This window comes from Heterocephalus glaber, unplaced genomic scaffold (assembly GCF_053883595.1).
Source record: "Heterocephalus glaber isolate CG9 unplaced genomic scaffold, H.glaber_assembly_v1.0 deba00001606, whole genome shotgun sequence".
Taxonomy (NCBI): domain Eukaryota; kingdom Metazoa; phylum Chordata; class Mammalia; order Rodentia; family Bathyergidae; genus Heterocephalus; species Heterocephalus glaber.
The window spans coordinates 11998288-12018739 of record NW_028258377.1 but is presented as its reverse complement, the minus strand read 5'-3'; the positions used below and the strand labels follow the sequence as shown (position 1 = coordinate 12018739).

The window sequence follows — 20452 nt, the reverse complement described above, 5'->3', positions numbered from 1 at the left end:
TGGGAAATAAGAAATAGAGAGAAAGTTGGGATAGGTAAATGCATTAAGGAGGCAAGTTATTCAGTATTTCTCACAGTGCTGAAAATATCTCCTGCTCATGAACTATGAACCCAAATGACACTTAGGTAAGATAAATAGAGGTATAGAGAGGTAGAGAGCTAATAGCAAACTATATTAACTGTTGTGCAGTTTCTCAAGGGCTAGCTGGTGACCACAAGTTTGACATTTAATTAATTAAATCTTGCTTGTACCCCCGCTGCTATAGAGATTCTAATTAAGTTACCCTCTGGAGATTTTGATTAAGTTACATTTTGTTCTACTTAGGTTTGGGAAAATAAGGGGACAATTGTGATTTTTAAGAAATGTATTCATGATGTTCAATGTTATGAATCAGCTTAGAAAAATATATTGTTTAGTAAAAATAACCTTACCTCACTAGATGTTGCTAAGGCAACCTAAAATGTAAACATGTTCCTCCCAATACCTCTTAGCTATTGCTTAAAGATATAAAAATAAATCAGACCCTGAGACTTCTCAGAGGGAACCTGCACATTGCTTGCGAAGGTTCTTTTCTCACTTGCCGGCCCTAGACCTCTCCCCTTCCTACCCTGCATCGACTGCAGCTGGTCTGCGGCACCTGAGTTTGTAAAAAGGTGGAGTTTTTGGTTTGTTTTTCGTTAATTTGTTTTTATAATACCAGGGATTGAACTCAGGGCCTTCATGAGCTACATTCCCAGCCCTTTTTTATTTTGAGACAGGGTCTCATTAAGTTACTAAATTAGTTGGCCAGACTGGGCTCAAAGTTGTGATTCTCTTGCCTGAGCTTCCCAGAGTGCTGAGAATACAGGCATGTGCCACCTCACCTGGCTTCCAAATAAGTTTTATTGGAACATAGCCATGCCTATTCATTTAGATGTTCTCTGTGGCTGCTTCTGTGTAATAATTTCAGAGTTGAGTAGTTGCAACTACTCAAGTTCGATCCCTGGTACCCAACTACCCGAGTTCGATCCCTGGTACCCCCCCCAAAAAACCCAAAAAAAAACCACCCAAAAAAAGAGACCAAACAACCTCAAAGCCTAAAATACAGTATTTACTATCTAGTCTAACAAAATTACCAGGTTATTCACAAATTATCAAATTTGAAAAATACTAACCATAGGATACATAATTAGAAGAAATTGGATATCATTGGTTTTATTTGTTTGGTGTTTTTTTGGTACCGGGGATCGAACTCACTCGGGTCCTTGCACTCGCGCAGCAGGCGGTGAAACCACTGAGCTAAATCCCCGGCCCATATCATTGGTTTTTAACAGACAAACCTTCATACACCACAATCGGCCAGGACAATAGCTTTCATCTGTTGATTTAGAAAGCAGACTACTTCCCCCAATACTTTGTTTAATAAGATAAGTCAAATTTATTATTTGTAAAAGAATTTGGCCTTGGAAGCCTTGTTTAGAAGCTTAAGTAAATCTTCAACAAAAATTTAGAAAAAAAAGAAAATTCTTTCAATAAATAGTAGTAAATTACGCTTCATAATCAATTATTGGAATTACTAAATTTTTATGAACTTGTTAGTTTTGAAAAGCTTGTTTCTCCTAATGCCACTATAAACCTTTCCCTTTAAACCACATGAAGTTTGTATAATCAATCAAATATTCTCAGAGAAAGCCTTTAGAAATTGTTTGTATAGTAAGTGATATGATAGTTATTATAGTCAACAGGTTGCAATAAACACACTGTTTATTTTACTATTACATTTTATCTAATATATATAAATACTTTTGTCTTTTATGAGAGCCCAGTGAGTGCAAACTTCCTTCAAAACAGGCTAGAAGAAAGATCAGAATCTGCATTGTCATATTAAGAATTTCTCTTGTAGCGCCAGGGATTTAGCTCAGTGGTGCCACTGTCTGCTTTGCAAGTGCAAGGTCCCAAGTTCAATCCCAGGAACAAAAAGAAAAAAAAAAAAGAATTTCTCCTGTGTATACAATAGCAAGTGAACAAATGAAGAAATTTGACTAAGTTATTGCTAAGGAATCATAATGATGCAGAATTCCTTGGAATGTGTGATATGTTTTTTCTATATAAGTTTGTGAATTACTGTAATGCAATGATTAAGATGTTTTCATTGTGATTTCAACAGAGTATAGCAAATAAAGAACTGCAGTAGAGAATCAAATATGCAACTCTGAAATACTGCATTTTTCAAATCAAAATATATGTCCAATTGCTAGATACCTTTTATCCTTTATTGCCAACTATGAGTTGTTATGCATTGAAATAAAACAAGACAATATTGCAGGGCTGGGGATATAGCTCAGTGGCGCCACGCCTGCCTAGCAATGGCAAGTGCAAGGTCCTGAGTTTGATCCCGGGTGTGGGGGAGGGGGTCAATATGGCAGAAGAAAACTAGACTTTGTAAAATAAAACTGCTCTATTCTACATGTATATTTCTTATTTTTTATTTTTCTGGATTTTTTCCTGGTACATTTTAAACCTCACGAGAGTAAATGTTGCAGAAAAGTTACAAATCTGCTGGTAATGATCTTTTTTAAACTGGAAAATCAAAATGAAATAGAATGTAGAAAAACTATAATTAATTTCTTATTCTCAGTTCTTTTTGTAAGAGAAGGGAAAAGATCATTATGGTAAATAAAATTAGAGTAAGCTACCTTTAGTCTAACTTGAGAAGAATATAAATTCATCAAAATTTGGTTTTCTGATTAGGCAGCAGAAGACTTGGATATACTATTTTAATTCTGCAGTGAAAAGAATTTAAGCAGTTTTAATGAATATTTTGGAATTGGCGCTGGTAACAGGGAGATCAGAAATACTGGTTCTTTTGATCCTGTGAGGGGTTTTCTTGGTACATTTCTGCTCTGTGATATATAATAAAAACGTTAATTTGGTAAAATGAGGATGAATGAAGTTAAAGGTTTCTGAAATGCTATCTCAAATGAATCAGTAGCATTTTTCTAAGAAATTAAATAAGTTGGGTGACTACTCATAAAAATATTTACTCTGGGATACTAAAGCCTATTAACTAACATTCATGAAGCCCTTGGTTTGATCCCTAGTATTAAGAAAAAACAAAAACAAAAACAAAGCCACCTAAACCAAAAAACCTATTGAGTATGAATGTCTCTGTTTGCTTTAGTGTAAATTAAGATCATGCAAATACTATTGAAATATATTGAAGTTATGAAACAAACTTCATTTCTGAACACGCTCATGAGAATTTTTTTCTATTCAGCACAAAAATATGACAGCCAAAACTATGGAACAAATTTTGTTTATGAATAGGTAAATAAAGTGCTGTGATATATATATATTTTTGTTGTTGTTGTTCTTGTTGTTGTTGTTACCGGGGATCAAACTTGGGTCTTTGCACTTGTGCAGCAGGTGTCAAAACCACTGAGCTAAATTCCCACCCAAAGATCTTTGTGGTTCTCAACTTTTGCTTTCTTATTTTGAGTTCTCAACTTTTTTTTTTTTGGTACCAGGGATCGAACTCAGGATCTTGCACTTGCCAGGCAGGCGCAGTGCCACTGAGCTACATCCCCAACCCTGTGTGATATATTTTTTAAAGTTGGGCTTATTTTCCACAGATTCATCTTGTCCCTCCTGCCCCCCTCAGGGATCAAACTCAGGAACTTGTTCATGCAAGGCAGGTGCAGTACCACTGAACTAATCCCCAGCCCTCATCTTTTCTTATTTAAACTTAGAAGATATTCATGTATAATACTTGATGAAAAGCTGTTTATTACTTTGTTTTAATAACTTACAAAAAGTGTTTACCATCTTGGTCTTACGTAGTCACCAAGGAAACAGAGACTTTCATGTTTATATGCACATGGACTGACTTTGGCTGAATTTTTTGGTGTACAGAAGAAGCAAGTCTACTTGCCAGTTGGGTCAGAATAATTGTTTTATGAAAATATCTTCTCCCTTACACAATGTTAAGATTTGTCTTCAGTGTGTAAGTGGTACATTGAGCTGCAAGTTTTCTTGAAAGTGGCTTCATTTATTAGGAAGCAGTTTTCAAATGGTAGCAAATTAAATTTATATTTTCCCCTCTAAGAAACAGTCATTATGTAAGGAAGTGCCCCTACCTTGTACTAGGGATTGAACCCAGGGCCTTCACACTGAACTACATCCCCGGCCCCTTTTTATTTTTTATTTTGAGATAGGGTCTTGTCAGGTCAGTAAATTCCCCAAGCTGGGATCAAACTCGTGATTCTCCTGCCTCAGCCTACCAGAGTGCTGGGATTACAGGCAGGTGCCACAACGCCCTACTCTAGAACATTTTCTTTTTCATGTTATTTTAAATATCAATATTTGTAGGTCCTGTTTTCTTTTTTCCCTTTTCTTGAGATGCTGGGGATAGAATCCAGCATTAGATGTTAGGCAAGTGCTCTACCACTGACCAACACAACCCTAGGTCTGTTGTTACAGCAGTAAGATTCTTATCTTCTCTAGAGGGAAATATTTGTCCTTCTAGGAATAATCCTCCCTGTGCCTTATTATATTACTAAGTGAGTATATATTTTTCTTATTACCACATGCTTTGCTGCATATTTCACAAATTTACTTTTAAAAGTATTTTAGAGATTATATAACATGTGCATTCCAGAATAATTGCATAATAGGTCATTAAAAATAATTTCAGTAGGGCCGGGGATTTAGTTCAGTGGTTTCCCCGCCCGCTTTGAAAGCACAAGGATCTGAGTTTGATCCCCGGTACCAAAAAAAAAAAAAAAAAAAAAATTTCAGTTAAGAGTCACAATATTTGTTCTCCAAATAATAAGAGAATTAATGATCCTTTTGAGGATTTTGATATAAAACAATTATTTTTTTCAAATATTGAATGTTTTTAATTTTTTTTTTTTTTTTGGTACCAGGGATTGAACTTAGGACCTTGAGCTTCTGAGGCAGGTGTGGTGCCACTGAGCTAAATAACCAGCCTTTGTCTTTCTTTTTTTAGCCCTCAACATCCCTCTTTCTAGGCAATCAGAGGATTGATCACCCTATGATATATAATTTCATTGTTTTTTAATTTAATGTATTAAGTCTAGCAGATTATCAATAACTAGAATAAAAGATTTATGTCTTATAATCACATATCCATAATGGCTCTAGGGTACTACCAGATGTGATTTTAAGATTTTCTTAACTATTACAAATATAATTCTTATATAGAAAATTTAATTTTGTAAAGGGCAGTGTATAATATTATAACACTAAATTCTTGTTTTCAATCTCAAGTATGCATTGATCTATATTGTATTGTATTAAATCTTGCTTCTCTAAAATGTTAGAGACAAGATTTGTTTTTCTTTTTACAGTATATATATATATATTTTCTCTCTCTCTCTTTATTTTTTGTACTGGGGACTGAACTCAAGACCTTGTGCTTGCCAGGCAGGCGCTGTGCTGCTGAGCTAAATCCCCAGCCCTACAGTTTATAATTTTCACTGTTTTAGACCTGTAAAAAGTCAGTTGCAGGGCCGGGGATTCAGCTCAGTGGTTCCACCGCATGGCTCGCAAGTGCAAGGACCTGAGTTTGATCCCTGGCACAAAAAAAAAAAAAAAAAAAAAAAAAAGTCAGTTGCAAACAATCATTTCATCTGTGCTAACTTATCAGTGTGGTATTCAATAAAGTTAATTGAAAGAGCTTATATACAGTGACTGCTTTGCACTGGTAGTGCTATGCTGAGCGTTCAAGTTAAGTCAACGGAAAACTATCGCTGGAGGTGCTTTAAATCTCCTAAGTATGAAAAAAAATCTCCTAAGTATGTACCTGAGTTATCATAAACTGAATTCTTTTTTTTGGTACCTGGGATCGAACTCAGGTCCCTGCGCTTGCGTAGCAGGCAGCGAAACCACTGAGCTAAATCCCCCGCCCATAAACTGAATTCTTGATGTTCACCCTGCAAGAATAACTGGGTTTGAAATTCTTAGATTATTTTTTTTCCTTGATATGGTTAAGACAGTACTACATTTGTTGTTCATTTGAAGATTAACTACTTGTACAACAGGTCCGGTAGCCAGATGCTGGTGCACACCTGTAATCCCAGCACTTGGGAAGCTGAGACAGGAGGATTGCTGTAAATTTGAGGTCAGTCTGGACTACATAATGAGTTCAAGGCCAGCCTGAACTACATAGCAAGACCGTGTCTCTAAATAAATAAATAAATAAATAAATAAAAGCAGCTACTGTAGGTCCATTTGTTGTTCATTTGAAGATATTCTGTTAGCTTTTAAATTTTTTCTTTTATCCTTAAGTGTTCTATGGTTTTATGCCCCAGGATTTATTGCTTATTTGTCAGTCAGAACACTAATCTGAAGGTCCGTGTCTGTTTTTAATTACAGAAAACTCCCATTCTCTTTTCAAGTATTTCTCTATCATGCCCTCTATTTTTTACACCCCAGAAATCATATTATATGTTTATTTTTACTAATTCTTTCTTAACTATGCTTAGACTGGAGTTTAATTTTATATTTGTATAACTACATTTTTTATTTCTAAGATTTAAAAATTTTATTTTTTTTTTGGTACCGGAGATCGAACTCAGATCCTTCAGGTTGCAAGGCAGGCGGCAGAACCACTGAGCTAAATCCCTGGCGAAAAATTTACTACTTTTTTCAGGGCCTTGGGCATAATGGGCAACCCCTAACACTGAGTCACATCTCCAGACCTAACTTCCTGATTTTTGTTTGCTTTTCAGTAGTGGCCACTGAACCCAGAGAGTGCTGAACCACATCTCCTCCTCCATCTCCCCCAACCTGTTTTATTATTATCTTTATTATTGTTAGTTATTAAACCCAGGGCCTTCAAACTTATTGACATCCCTAAACATTTTCCTAAATTCTTATTTTGAGATGGGGGTCTCACTAAATTTTTGTTGCCTATGCTGGCCTAGAACCTGTGATCCACCTGCTTTGGCCTCCTGAATAGTAGCTGGGATTAAATGCGTGCACAACTATACCTTAGCATGCTTCTTCATCTTGTGTGATTGTATGGCATGTATCCTTGCAGGGAGCCCAGGAAGCTGCTTCACCAGCTGCAGCCTCGGTATGACTTGCCCTCTCAGTTGACAAGGGCAATTGACAAAGTCAGTTCCTTCATTCAATATATATATATATGGCTAATTAGTGATTACTAATATAGGTTCCGATGTTAAGAGAAATAAAAATTGAAACGTCTTCGTGGGCCCCAAGACTATCAGGGGCTCTTAGCATTGTGTAGTGTGCCTAATGAATAAACCATCCCCATTGATCTGAAGATCCTTGTCGGTCTTTAGTTCAGCCCACATTGTTTTAGGAATCTCAGCAATGAACAAAACATAGTCCTTGCTTTTTTGGAGCTTGCATTCCAGTTCGTGATACAGACAATAAAATTAGTACGTTTAGCATCCAAGGTAGTTACTAGTGTGTAAGAAAAACAAGGCAGAGAAAGGGAATAGGGAGTGTTGGCAATTTTTGACAGAATGGACACGGAATGCTTCACTGGGAAAATTTCCTTTGAATAAAAATGTAAGGAATGCGTGAAAACAAACCACGCACTCATTTTTAAGAAATATAGCTAGGAACAAGAATCAACACCCAGAACAAATCCCTAAACGCTTCTTAAACGCAACATTCCCTAAAGCGTCGCTCCCTCGCTTACGTATTTCCTCAGCCCAACGAGCGAAGCCGCAGCAACCTCCATTTTGCTTCCTGGCATTAATGCAAAAAATGAACCTTCTCCTCACGGGCAGCCTTTTACCAGCCTCGTGCTGGTTCTGTTCACCTCCGAGTAACAGCAGAGGAGACTCAGGGGCAGAGTCGGGGAGGAGTGCCAGGTAGTGAGGGCGTGGAAAGACCTGGAAGCCCGCGTTGCCCTCATCCAAGATGGCACCAGAGCTGTGAGCGCGGTCCCTCCGGGTGGCGCGAGCGTGCTCTGCCCGCAGTCTTGGGCACTACGATCGGGGGCGGGTCTACCGTGGAGGGGGTAGGGCACGTGCTGTGCAACCAGGCCTTAAGTCATCCGGGCTGCCACCGCCTCGACCGGCATCACCGCCAATCCTGGGCTGTGAAAAGAAGGATGGAGCCTGTGACAGTATCTTCTGAGATCGGGGATAGACCCAGAGCCCCGGCTGGCTCGGGCCTCTCGGCTTCCCAGCGTCGGGCCGAGCTGCGGCGGAGAAAGCTGCTCATGAATTCCGAGCAACGCATCAACCGGATCATGGGCTTTCACAGGCCTGGGAGCGGCGCGGGTGAGAGCCTCAGTTTCCCCTCATTCTCCTCACCATCCTTCTGAATTATTCTCTTTCCCTCCGCTCCGCTGACCTTTTTTGACCAAGCCCTGCTCTTTGACCTCCACTCTAGCCCCTCTCCTGAGGTGATGCCTCACGTTTATCGCTCTGTGACCCAGGACGTTCCTACTAGTCGCTTCCAAATTTCCGGGCGCCTCGCCCTCAGATTTTCCCCACCCGGGCTACAAGGTCTTTGCTCCTGAATCCCTCTGCCGTGTTATCCTGAGTCGGCCCCTACCTTCCTTTCCTACCCTCTCGCCTTTCTCGAAGGGCTCACATTTTTATTCCCAGACTGCTATGTCCACTGCGCCCTTTGGGAAGATTGTTTTCCTTTCCACCTGTTCAGATGGTTTTCCTTCCAGCACTTTCCCTAGCGTCCACCTTCTTTTACCGTTTGCTGTGTAATGCTGGTCCGCCCACACCAGCTTGCCTTTACTGAATTAGCTGTTAATCAGTCCTATGTGGATCAGGGATTCTTATGGTCACACTTTGGTATCAGTGTTCAATGTCCTCAACACTCACTTATGCACCTTGTAGGAGAAGTGAAAAAAACCAAACAAGTGATCATTCCTTTTTTTTTTTGGTACTAGGGATCGAACTCAGGACCTTGAGCCTGAGAGGCAGGCCGCAGAACCACTGAGTTAAATCCCCGGCCCAAGTGATCATTCTTTATAGAGCCTACAAGTGCAGCATACCCACCTGAGATTTCTTGTTACTAGCTGAGATTACTACATTCATTTGGGGAACTGCATTTAACACTAGAGAATGTTCATTTCTCGCCCAAATACATGTCCAGTAAAATTTTTTTTTATGTGAAAAAAATTAAACATTTACTATGCCCTAGTGTTATCTAGTATCTGTTTGAGTGTTTCCATTCGTAATTGACCTTTAGTCACTTATTGGGAGCTCCTTAAGTCTACCCGACTTCTGTGAGGTGTTATATATATATAGCTCTGAGCTTCTACATAGTAAGAGCGAAGGGTAAGAACATCATTTACAAATTCTTCTAATACATTAGAAATTTTTTCCTTTAATAATTAATATCAGGATATTTTTCTCAGTATTTTTTATCTTTCTTGAGGTACTTTTTGTATTTTGTGTTTTTGCTTTGAAAGTTTCATCTATCTTTAAAGGTTTCTTCTTTTTAAATCTGAGCAATCCCCGGTACCAAAAAAAAAAAAAAAAAAAATCTGAGCAGCATCATAAAATTACTTAAGTACTTACTGATGATGTCTGACTACATAAACAGTAGTTGAGGGTATGCCACACCCTGCATACGGGATTTGTGAGTGCAAGCAATGCAGTCATACTTCTGGGATATATTGTCTAAGGAAAGTCAGTCTTTATAGCTTGCTTCACAACTGACTATCTTTCCCAGTTTGTTTACTAGTCTTAACTCTTTCCTGCCAAGTTTGGGTTATTTTCTTTGGATTATTTTGAGATAATATATTTTGAAGGGGTAGAGCAAGGAACTAGTTTTTGTTGTATTCGGAATCAGTTTTCATTTTGATTTGGAGACTGTCAAGTTCTAGTTGCAGCAGCATTTTAAAAAATACTAACATTTGGGGCCGGGGATTTAGCTCAGCGGTTTCACCACCTGCTGCACAAGCGCAAGGACCTGAGTTTGATCCCCGTACCAAAAAAAAAAAAATTAACATGTAAGGTGTTTGCTGGTGTGTAATACATGGGCTTTAAAATTTTATTTTCACAGAAGAAGAAAGTCAAGCAAAAACAAAGCAGGACAGTGATAAACTGAACTCCCTCAGCGTTCCTTCAGATTCAAAGCGAGTAGTGCTGGGTGATTCAGTCAGTACAGGAACCACAGACCCACAGGGTGATGTGGCAGAGGTAAAGGGGACCCAGCTGGGAGACAAATTGGACTGTTTCATGAAACCACCAGAGTGCAGTACTGATGTCAACCTTGAGCTCCGGCAGCGGAACAGAGGGGACCTGACAGCGGACACTGTCCAGAGAGGGTCTCACCATGGCCTAGAACAATACCTTTCCAGATTTGAAGAAGCAATGAAGCTACGGAAACAGCTGATCAGTGAAAAACCCCATAGAGAGGATGGAAGTACAACAGAGGAATTTGACTCTTTTCGAATATTTAGATTGGTGGGATGTGCTCTTCTTGCTCTTGGCGTCAGAGCTTTTGTTTGCAAATATTTGGTAAGAAAAGAGATGTAAACTATTAACTAAATTTGGAAAATGCAAGTTGGTTATAATAGCAAGTACTTTTAACCCATAGAATTCATTGCCAGTGTTAATATCTACCAGATCCATGGGGCTCTTTGGAGATATAAATAAACTTCATTATTTATCTTAGTTATAGAATGAGAGACTATCAGTAACTAAAGTCTTTCTAGATGCCAGATAGTCTTAAGTGTTTTGTTTATATTCATTTAATTCTTACCCTTATGAACTAGATTCTGTGTCACTTGAATCAATGAGAGAATGAAGACTCAGTGGTTAAATCAGTTGCTCAAGGTCACACAGCAATTAAGTGACAGCTGGGATTAAACCTAAGCAATTTCATTCCAGAAACAAGGAGTTAAATGCCTATTTAAAAAAAAAAATACATACATATATATATATATATATATATATATATATATATATATATATATAAAACTAATTTTCATAAAACAAACCAGTTCATGTGGTCTTGAATATGAAATTTTTTTATGGTTCAAAAGATCTTTCACCATTTCATATGTTGTAGTGGTATAATAACTGTTCTGGGGCCTGGGGATTTAGCTCAGTGGCTCCGCTGCCTGCCTCATAAGCGCAAGGTCCTGAGTTTGATCCCCAGTACCAAAAACAAAACAAAGCAAAAAAAACCCTCTTCTGATGTGGTGCTATTATTTTACAGTATGTGGAAGAATACAGAAAAATATTCAGTGTCTTGCTCTTTAAGCCATTTCCATTCAGACATTTTAAGACTACGTACTGTGTACCAGGCACATAAATTTTCTAGATAATTAAGATTTATATCATTAAGCACAATAGTCTTACAAAATCTATTTTCATGCAAATGTTTTTTTGAATAGAATTTGTTCAATAGATTTGTTCCCCCCATGATAAATTGATATCATAGCAAAGAACAATAATGCTTTTAAGGTTTAGTGAGCTATTTAGCCACGTTTTTCTCTTTTATCTAAAGAACTTTCTTTTTTTTGTTTTTTTTAACTTTCATGTTTTTCTGTATCTCACTTTTGTGCCTCAATTTTGGGCAAATTTTTTTGTTACTTGGATTTTCTGGTTTTCTTCACTATCAGATTTTCAAATGTTTATTTCTTCCTGTTTGCGCCATACTGCCCTCTAATGAGTTTCTCCTTTGCTCCTTTCATAATATTGTTAACTTTAGAAATAATTATGTAAATTACATGTTACTTTGATCTTTTCCATTTTGTCTGAGCAGCCAGATGACCAAGCCATTTTATATGTGGTAGGAATAGCTAGCTTGTCATTGGAGGGCCCAAGATGATAGCTGTCTTTAGAGTTAATTCTTTACCCTAAAGTCTGAGGGATGAATGACATCTGTTTTGAGTGTTGGGCCTTTATGTGTGCTTCAGGTTGCCAATTTTTTCCCTCTAGGTGGGGGAGATAGTACTACATTATGTATTATATTATATACCTATCACTATTTAATACTCTATATAACCTTAAAGATCAGTTTTTGTGAGAGAAGACTTTTTAGGGAAACTGAAAACACTTAAAAGAATTATATGACTTGAGAAAGAAAGTATTTTATTATAATTTTTTGCTTGGAATTTTATAGCTTTTGTTAGGTTGATTTGTTATGATTTGAATGACTATGTTGGAAATATTTAATTTTATCTTCTATCTTCACAGTCCATATTTGCTCCATTTCTTACTTTACAACTTGCGTACATGGGACTATACAAATATTTCCCCAAGGTAAATTAAAATCTTTTCTAAATTATGATGATGTATTTAGACTGATTTATGACTAGCTAACTTTAAGAACTTGAAAAAAAAATTAGTTCTACTTACAGTCTGAATCAGTGCTAACCAAAGTGTGGTTCATCTGCCAGTGCTAATCTTCAGATTATCTCTTTGTATTTGTGATGCATTAAGTTCAAAAGTTGAGTAGTCATTTTCATTGCAATTTGACATTGCCATAACATTTTTATTTTATTTTGGTCCATGGTGATTTGGGAGAAAATCTGGTCCTTTACTGTAGGGTTTGAAGAGTATTCATCTAAGAAGTATGTTCACCCGAGTTTGATCCCCGGTACCAAAAAAAAAAAAAAAAGAAATATGTTCAGTTTGCTTAGTAAAGTTAATAATTCAGGGCTGGGGATGTAGCTCAGTGGCGCTGCTCTTGCCTTACAAGCTCAAGGTCCTGAGTTCGATCGCCGGTACCAAAAAAAATCAAAACTACAAACTTAGTAATTCATTTTGCTTATAATAAAGGAAATTAATTCTTTAAATTAATTTATCTTACTGTGCCCCTTACTAGATACATAATAGCAATGCACTTTATCTTTAATGTTGAGGACAAAAAATAACCAAAATTATAGAACAGAATGATGATGAGAATCAGTGTTTATCAGGTCTACTTGATATACAGTCTTATTGGGTTTAGCTTCCCTGACATCAAAGATAGCCTTACTTTTGTGATCAAGTTTTATGTGAATTTTTTACTGAAAAATGGCTACTTAGCTATTTGCTTAGTCCATAGCTTTTGGTGGTGCTGGGGACCCTGTGTATGCAATGCAAATACTTTACCACTGACCTATACCCCTCTCCTTAGTTATTCTAATGGACTGACAGATCTGTGTGTGGTTTTAATGTATTTGAAACATACATATATATATATATATATATATATATTTTATATATATATATATATATACACACACACACACATTTTTCCCCCCTCTTGGTACAGGGATCGAACTCGGGTCCTTGTGCTTGTGGAGCAGGCAGCAGAACCACTGAGCTAAATCCCCAGCCCTACTGTTACTTTCTATATTTGACCAATTTGATACTTCAAAGATATAAATGTTTCGGGCCAGGGATTGCCTAAACCCAATCTAGGCAATTTAGCAATTTAGGAAACCCAGTCTAAAGAAAAAAAAAAACTGGTGATGTAACTCAGTGTGAGTGAAGGCCCTAAGTTCACTTCCCTAGTACTACAAACAAACCAAACGATAAAGAGGCATCTTTTTAAGTAAAGCATTTGTTTAGAAATTCAGTATTAAAAAAAAAAATCACTCTTGCACTGGGGATATAACTCTGTGGTAGAGCACTTGCCTAGCAGGTGCAAGTCCTTAGGTTCAATTTCCTGTACCACCACAACCACACACAAAAAAAGGAAAAAGAAATTCACTTTTGAAACATTAGTTAAAGTTTTGTAATGGCAGAAGTTTGAAAACAGACTAAATATCCATAGTAAGTGAAGAAGCTTTCCATATACTGCAGATAATGGTAAGCTCTCCAGAAAATATTAAAAGAAAAAAACCAAAATGCAGAAATAGGCTTCATAATGTATTCCTTTTTTATGTGAAAATAATACATATTTAAATTTGCTTGTATATGCATAAAGGAATTCTGGAATAATATATATGAAACTTTAACAGTGATTATTTGTGATAGGGATATATATAGGCTGCACTAAGTGAAGGGAGAAAAGAAAAGGGAGACTGTACTTCCAGCAAAACATTTTGTTATAAGCCAGGCGTGGTGGCACATGCCTGTAACCCGTAGGCTGATGCAGGAGAATTGTTGAGAGTTTGACCTTAGCCTGGGCTACAGAGTGAATACAAAGTCAGGCCTGAACTACATAGTGAAACACTTGACTCAAAACAAAACAAAACAAAAAATTTATTTAAACACAAAAGAATCTTATGGTCAACACCCATTTATACTTACAGTCAAACCTTGGTAGTCGACTGCTTTGAAACTTGTTGAATTTGCTATGCACATTTTGATGTGAAAATTTTGTCCCATGCTAGTCCTTACAGTTTATTTGGTACTTGAAGCAGAAGCTAGAACTTGTCAGTGTCAATTGCCTCCTGATTCACTATGCTTTCCAGCCAAAACAGTTTTTGGTACCAGTGGTTTTTGGTACTTAACAATTGACAATGAGTACTGAGGTATCACTGTACTACCTAGATTTTTCCGTTAACATTTCATTGTATTTATCACGTGTATACTGATTTTTCTGTCCATTTTCAATGTCTTTCTTGATGCATTTTGAAGTGTGTTGTAGATGTGCATATCAGTATACTTCATCCTAACATAGCGTTAGCTACAAATCAATGTTTGTTTATGGTTCTTTTTATTTAAGGTTAAATTTTTGTAATGGAGGCACTCGAGTCTTAAGTATACCATTTGAAAGTTATGACAACCTGTGAAACTCAAATCCCTTTCAAGATTCAGAACTTGATGTCACCCCGGGAAGTTTGGTTGTGTCTATTTTCAGGCATTCCCAGCCCTTGTCCCCCAAAGTTCTAATTTTTTTCCCTACCATAGATTACTTTTGACTATTTTAGTAATTTATATAAATGGGATTGTTCATTCTTTTTTATACTTTTTTTGTATAAGCCTTCTTTTATTGTGTATAATAGTTTTAAATTTATCTATTTAATCTGTTGATGGATATCTTGCTTGTTTTCAGTTTTGGATTATTATGACTAAGGCTGCTTAGCACTTCCTTCCATGAGTCTTTTATAGTCATAGGTTTTCATTTTTCTTAACTATAGCTTATTTTCATTCATTCATTCATTTTTGTGATGAGTCTAGGTGTCTATGTTGTCCAAGCTGCTCTTTTTTTCATTTTAGTGGTACTGGGGATTGAACTTGGGGCCTTCACACTGATCTACATCCTTAGTCCTTTTTATTTTGAGACAGGGCCTTGCTAAATTGCAAACTTGGTTAGGCTAGGCTTAAACTTGTGATCCTCCTACCTCACTCTCTCAGAGTGCTGGAAATTAAAGGTATGTACCACCATGCCTGGCTTCCAAGCTGTAATTTTTTTTTTTTTTTAAACAGGATCTCACTATGTAGTTCAGGCTGGCTTTAAACTCATTATGTAGCCCAGGCTGGCCTTGAACTTGTGATCCTCCTGCCTCAGCCTCCCAAGTGCTGGGATTACAGGCGTGTACCACCATGCCTGGCTCTTTTTCTTTTTCTTTTCTTGAGACAGGACTGTACTACATTGTTCAGGCTGGCTTTGAACTCACTAACCCAGGCTGAACTCAAACTTGTAGCAATCCTCCTGTCTCAGCCTCTGGAGCGCTGGAAGGCTCTTAGTGGATTCAAGCCATCCTACTTCAGCCTCTCAAATAGCTGGCACTACATGCACATACCATGCCTACCACAGCTTTTTATATTGTTAAGTTATTGATCCATGTGAGTGAATTTTTTACACTTGATCTTAGCCAAAAGGCCGAGAAGCGATGTGAGTGAATTTTTTGCTACCAAATCAATAAATTAAAAACAGTTTTGAATTTCTTAAAAATAAGAGTAGAAAATTATACTAGGAAATGAATGTTCTCCCTACCCCTAAAAGTATTCTGAACTGTTCAGTGGTATCCTATTGCCTTTATAATCAGATAGGAATTTTTTCAAATAGCAATTAGGACCCTACAGGATATTCCTAGGATGTTCCTAGTTCTGCCTCTGGCTTGAGTTTTCCTTTCATTTTAACTAGTCTAAATCTTGTTCTACCTTGAAGTCCTGTTTTCTGCTGCCTCTGAAACCATCCCTTGTGCTTTATTTGCATAAAACACTGGAGCAGTTACTATCTCCTTTAAGCGCCTATGCCACACATTGTCCCTGTCATTCATTTAGCACTATTTATGTTCTGACTAGTAATGTTTTTCCTATTTTTTGTCTTGTGCTATCATGTATATCTTAAATTGTTATTTATGTCTTGTTTGTAAGATGACACATTTTGAAAACTTAGTAGCAAGAAGGTTGTGTGTTACTGTCTAGTAGTTTACTGAATTACCTATTATTATGCGTTCAATGTATGTTGACATATTATGGTTAACAGTTTTGAAATCATTTAGGCAAGAACAACAGTATTGATCATGTTTTTATAGAGCTTATGTAGTTTGCTAAAAGCTGTACCATTAATTTGAGTCCCTTTCTACACAGGGTGAAAAGAAGATAAAGACAACAGTACTAACAGCTGCACTTCTACTGTCTGGAATTCCTGCTGAAGTGATCAATCGATCAATGGATACTTACAGCAAAATGGGAGAAGTCTTCACAGATCTCTGTGTCTACTTTTTCACTTTTATCTTTTGTCATGAACTGCTTGATTATTGGGGCTCTGAAGTTCCATGAAGCATGCAGACTCAGAAGGGGAAGCTTAAAAAAGCCAACTTCTGTATTGCATTGTCTCTAAAGGAGGCCAATTGGTTTACATCTTTATGTATTTCTTTTACTTTATAGAAGTTGTAAGACCACTTTTCTAGGAATGGAATGACAGGTTCCCCGATTTGAAAGGGTGGAGTTTGTATTAGTACTGCTCTGAAGAACAGAGTACCAATGTCATTAATGATTTTTCTTGTTTAATTAGACTCCCTAATCTTTTCTTTATATCTTTCCTCTAACTTCTCAGATTTGTAATTCCTCTATTGGGGGCTGAGCTAGTGATTTTAGAAGAGCAGATAAATATGATCTCAACTATCCCTATGGATGGCTTCCTGTATTTGTGTCATTCTGTTCTGAGAAATAAAACCATCTTAAAAATAAAATGAAAGTAACTGAATTGTCTGATGTTGTCTGCACATTTTAAACAATCTCTTTTTCCTTTGAGTTAGTGTCTTAATTTTTATGTCAACACAATATTTATTTCTTTATTTATTTATTTTTGGTATGGGGATTTAACCCGGGACCTTGCGCTTGTGAGGCAGGCTCCTGAACCACTGAGCTAAATCCCTGGCCCTCAACACAATATTTAAATGGGAGAAATGATGAAGAAACATACATGTGGGCCAGGGGTGTAGCTTAGCAAGTGCAAGGTGGTAGGTTCAGTCCCTGTCTCTGAAGTGCATTTGAAATTAGAAGCTATTTAAAACCTATTTGCTATATACCACACCGTGATCAGGATCGGAAATTTTCTCTGTTGAATTTTCAGTTTTCAGAGGTTCAGAGGTATGTTGTTTGTTTGCTTGTTTGCAGTGCTGGGGAATCAAACCCAGGGCTTCATGTATTCTAGTGATTCTACCACTGACCTATACCTCCGGGCCTAGAAGTATGTTGTTAGAGTAAACTAGAGGAGAATGGTTAAAAACGGGATCTGAATAATTAAGACATACAACCCAACACCATAAATATCCTTTTTTACCTAATTTAGTAACAATTTCACATTTGAAAGTTTTGTTTTCTTAAAAGCGTGAGCTTTGCGCAGTGGCAGTATTGTAGCCAATGAGGTTTATCCGAGGCGCGATTATTGCTAATTAAAAGCGTATGAAACTTGAGGTATATCAGCTAGCCTTATATTTCCTTACAGATTTTTGTATGGTCTATTTGGTTAATTTGTGTGATGTTGAAAATACAGTAAGTCCCTGACTTGTAAATGAATTCTGTTCCAAGAGAACATTCGTAAATCAGATTCCTTTGTAAGTCCAACAATGTCTTATGCACCTTTGACACAAATATACAGTATATATCGCTTTGCACTTCCTAGCAGTCCTTTCTACGTCACCATTGCTTTTCCTCTTGCTTCTGGACATCCTGGACTCCGAGCGTTGTACTACTGTACACTATTGCACTGTATAATAAGCACAGAACAGTGCGACTGTGACAATGTCTGGGAGACACATGAGCTACTTCTGTGATTTGTGTCTACAAAATGTCATGCAAGGTCTGTTCATATCTGAAAGTTTGCAACTCGAATGTTTATAAGTCAGGGACTTCTGTACTTTTTTTATTATGACTAAGTCTTGATTTTTGTTATTTTTCTGTTGAAATAGAATAGTGGAGAATATATTTAAGTCTATTCCTTTGATTTTGAGATTAAGATTACATATATGTACATTTTCTGATTTCATAATGAATCTACTATCTAAAGAAAAGTAATGGCCAGGAATGGTGGTGCATGCCTATAATCCTAGCACTTGGAAGGCTAAAGCAGGAGGATTACTGCATGTTAGAACTCAGCCTGGGCTACACAGTGAGTTCAAGGCCAGCCTGAACTATTTAGAGAGACCTGTTTCCAAAACAGAAAATCTATTAAGATCCTTTAGAGTTGTCGCACCCTCTATCCCTGGGAAGACACTAGTGAAGTTAAATTTCACATTTTTACTACTTTTGTTCCTTAAAAAAAAAAAATCCCTGTTTAACCAGTTGACACCTGCAGCTTTAATAATTGCAGATCATTACCAAATTTATATGTTAGAAGAGGGCCGGGGATTTAGCTCACTGGTTCTGCTGCCTGCCTCACAAGCGCAAGGTCCCGAGTTTGATTCCCAATACCAAAAAAAAAGTAGACCTGTAAGGTATCTGTGTCTACTTATGCCATTTTTTTCTCTTCAATTTATTGGCATCCAATAATTTCCTTGGATGTGTTAAATAATATGAAAATGGAAGTTTTTAAGTGTTCAAAATAATGTTTAAAATATTATTTAGAAATGTCAGGGTTTTGAAATGTATATGAGTTAAAAGTAGACTGATAGGGCCGGGATTTAGCTCAGTGGTTTTGCTGCCTGCTGTGCAAGCGCAAGGACACGAGTACAATCCCTGGTACCAAAAAAAAAAGTAGACTGATAAAGATGATTGATTACAAGTGACATCTTCAACCATATCCCCCAGTAGTTTTTCAGTCAGTTAGTTGTATAAATGGACATGTGTGCATCACCATTGCTATTAAAAACAGCAAGAGGGTGCCAGAGATGTAGCTCAGTGGTGCTGCACCTGCCTGGGAAGCACAAGGTCCTGGGTTCAATTCCTGGTTCAAAAAGCATGAAAACAGCAAGAGGGTTATAAAATACTCAGAACTGAGAATCAAAATCTGCTGCTTTGGAAGCTTGGGCAGTTTGCTGATAGTAACGTATTAGACAGTGTAGACTGTAATCCCTTCTTGGACCTGTACTAACAGATAAAAGCAGCTTCCAGGACACTGAAGAGCTGTGAAATCACCATATGTATGTTGTGAACATGAGATATTTGTGCCAGTTGGAATTGCCTTGTTATTGGGTTCTCTTAAAGGAGAGTGGAAAAATATAAAATGAGCTCTGGGCTAGGTGTCAGATACTGATTCTCTTTTTCCAGCCTAAATTCCAACAAGATTAGTGGTCTAGGACTAAATGTATTTCCTGAGCCTCAGCTTTTTTACTTAAAATCAAGATGCATATGTGATTCAAAAATCTGTTCCAGCTGTAACATTAATTCTGTGACAAGCAATATTCAAATTGCTAATTCAAAAGTTAGTTAATTCATTCATTTTGCATGGCTTCATCCAGTTCCATGTCTGTGAATACCAGGTATATTATGCATTCTACTAAATTCTAGTAAGCCATTTCTCTCCCACTATTTCTTCCTTGAACCCAAATCTGCTTCCCATGTATTTCTTCACACATTCACCATAGCCTGCAATAGCTCTGTTCAAAACCTGGGCGTTGTCTTCCTCCTGCTGCCTCACAGCTCACATCCAGTTCATCAATTCATGTTTTGAGAGCTGCCTCCAGAATACATTCAGAATCTGACCACTTTTTCCTGTCTCTATTAGTGGCCTCTCTCCCCTCTTTCTGAGATGGAGTCTTTTTAAAAGATCAACTTTATTTTGTTTATTTGTTCATTTGTTTTGAGACAGGGTCTTGCTTGGTAGTTCAGGCTGGCCTTGAACTCACAATGTCCTCCAGGCTGGCCTCAAACTCACAGCAGTTCTCCTGCCTCAGCCTCCCTAGCGCTGGTATTACAAGTGTGCACCACCATGCCTGGCCCAAGGTCAACTTTATTTGGATAAAACTTTATACACAATAAAATGCACCAATTTAACATATATAGTTAAATGACTTTAACAAATGTATATATCCATGCATTAACTGCCACAATCAAGATAGAGAACTTTTCTATCATCTTCAGGTGTTAAAAAAAGTAAAATAGTACAGAAGCATGTATTATGAAAATGAGAGCCTCTCCCTGACTTCATCACAACTTTTCTGCAA

At 37.3% G+C, this 20452-nt stretch overlaps 1 protein-coding gene and 1 non-coding gene across 3 annotated transcripts; both read left to right on the top strand.

The window, feature by feature from the left end:
- Positions 1-6563: 6563 nt before the first annotated feature.
- Positions 6564-17052, top strand: Camlg (calcium modulating ligand). Of its 2 annotated transcripts, XM_004836228.3 has the most exons (4): positions 6564-8261; positions 10012-10469; positions 12156-12221; positions 16434-17052. In XM_004836228.3, the coding sequence occupies exons 1-4, from the start codon at positions 8090-8092 to the stop codon at positions 16623-16625; spliced, it is 888 nt and encodes a 295-aa protein (XP_004836285.1). In that variant the 5' UTR covers positions 6564-8089; the 3' UTR covers positions 16626-17052. The 2 variants fall into 2 exon arrangements, with proteins under 2 accessions (XP_004836285.1, XP_021094373.1); XM_021238714.2 differs by lacking the exon at positions 12156-12221.
- Positions 17053-17682: 630 nt separating this feature from the next.
- On the top strand, positions 17683-17819 carry LOC147822927 (U4 spliceosomal RNA). Its single transcript, XR_015444922.1, has one exon. It is a non-coding gene; the product is annotated as a U4 spliceosomal RNA (small nuclear RNA).
- Positions 17820-20452: the final 2633 nt, after the last annotated feature.

What these genes read in the sequence shown, in the direction of transcription:
- Camlg (XM_004836228.3), top strand. Translation starts at nt 8,090, where the DNA reads ATGGAGCCTGTGACAGTATCTTCTGAGATCGGGGATAGACCCAGAGCC. An exon ending in CTTTTGTTTGCAAATATTTG is followed by an intron (nt 10,470 to 12,155) that starts GTAAGAAAAGAG and finishes CTATCTTCACAG; the next exon opens with TCCATATTTGCTCCATTTCT. An exon ending in TATACAAATATTTCCCCAAG is followed by an intron (nt 12,222 to 16,433) that starts GTAAATTAAAAT and finishes CTTTCTACACAG; the next exon opens with GGTGAAAAGAAGATAAAGAC.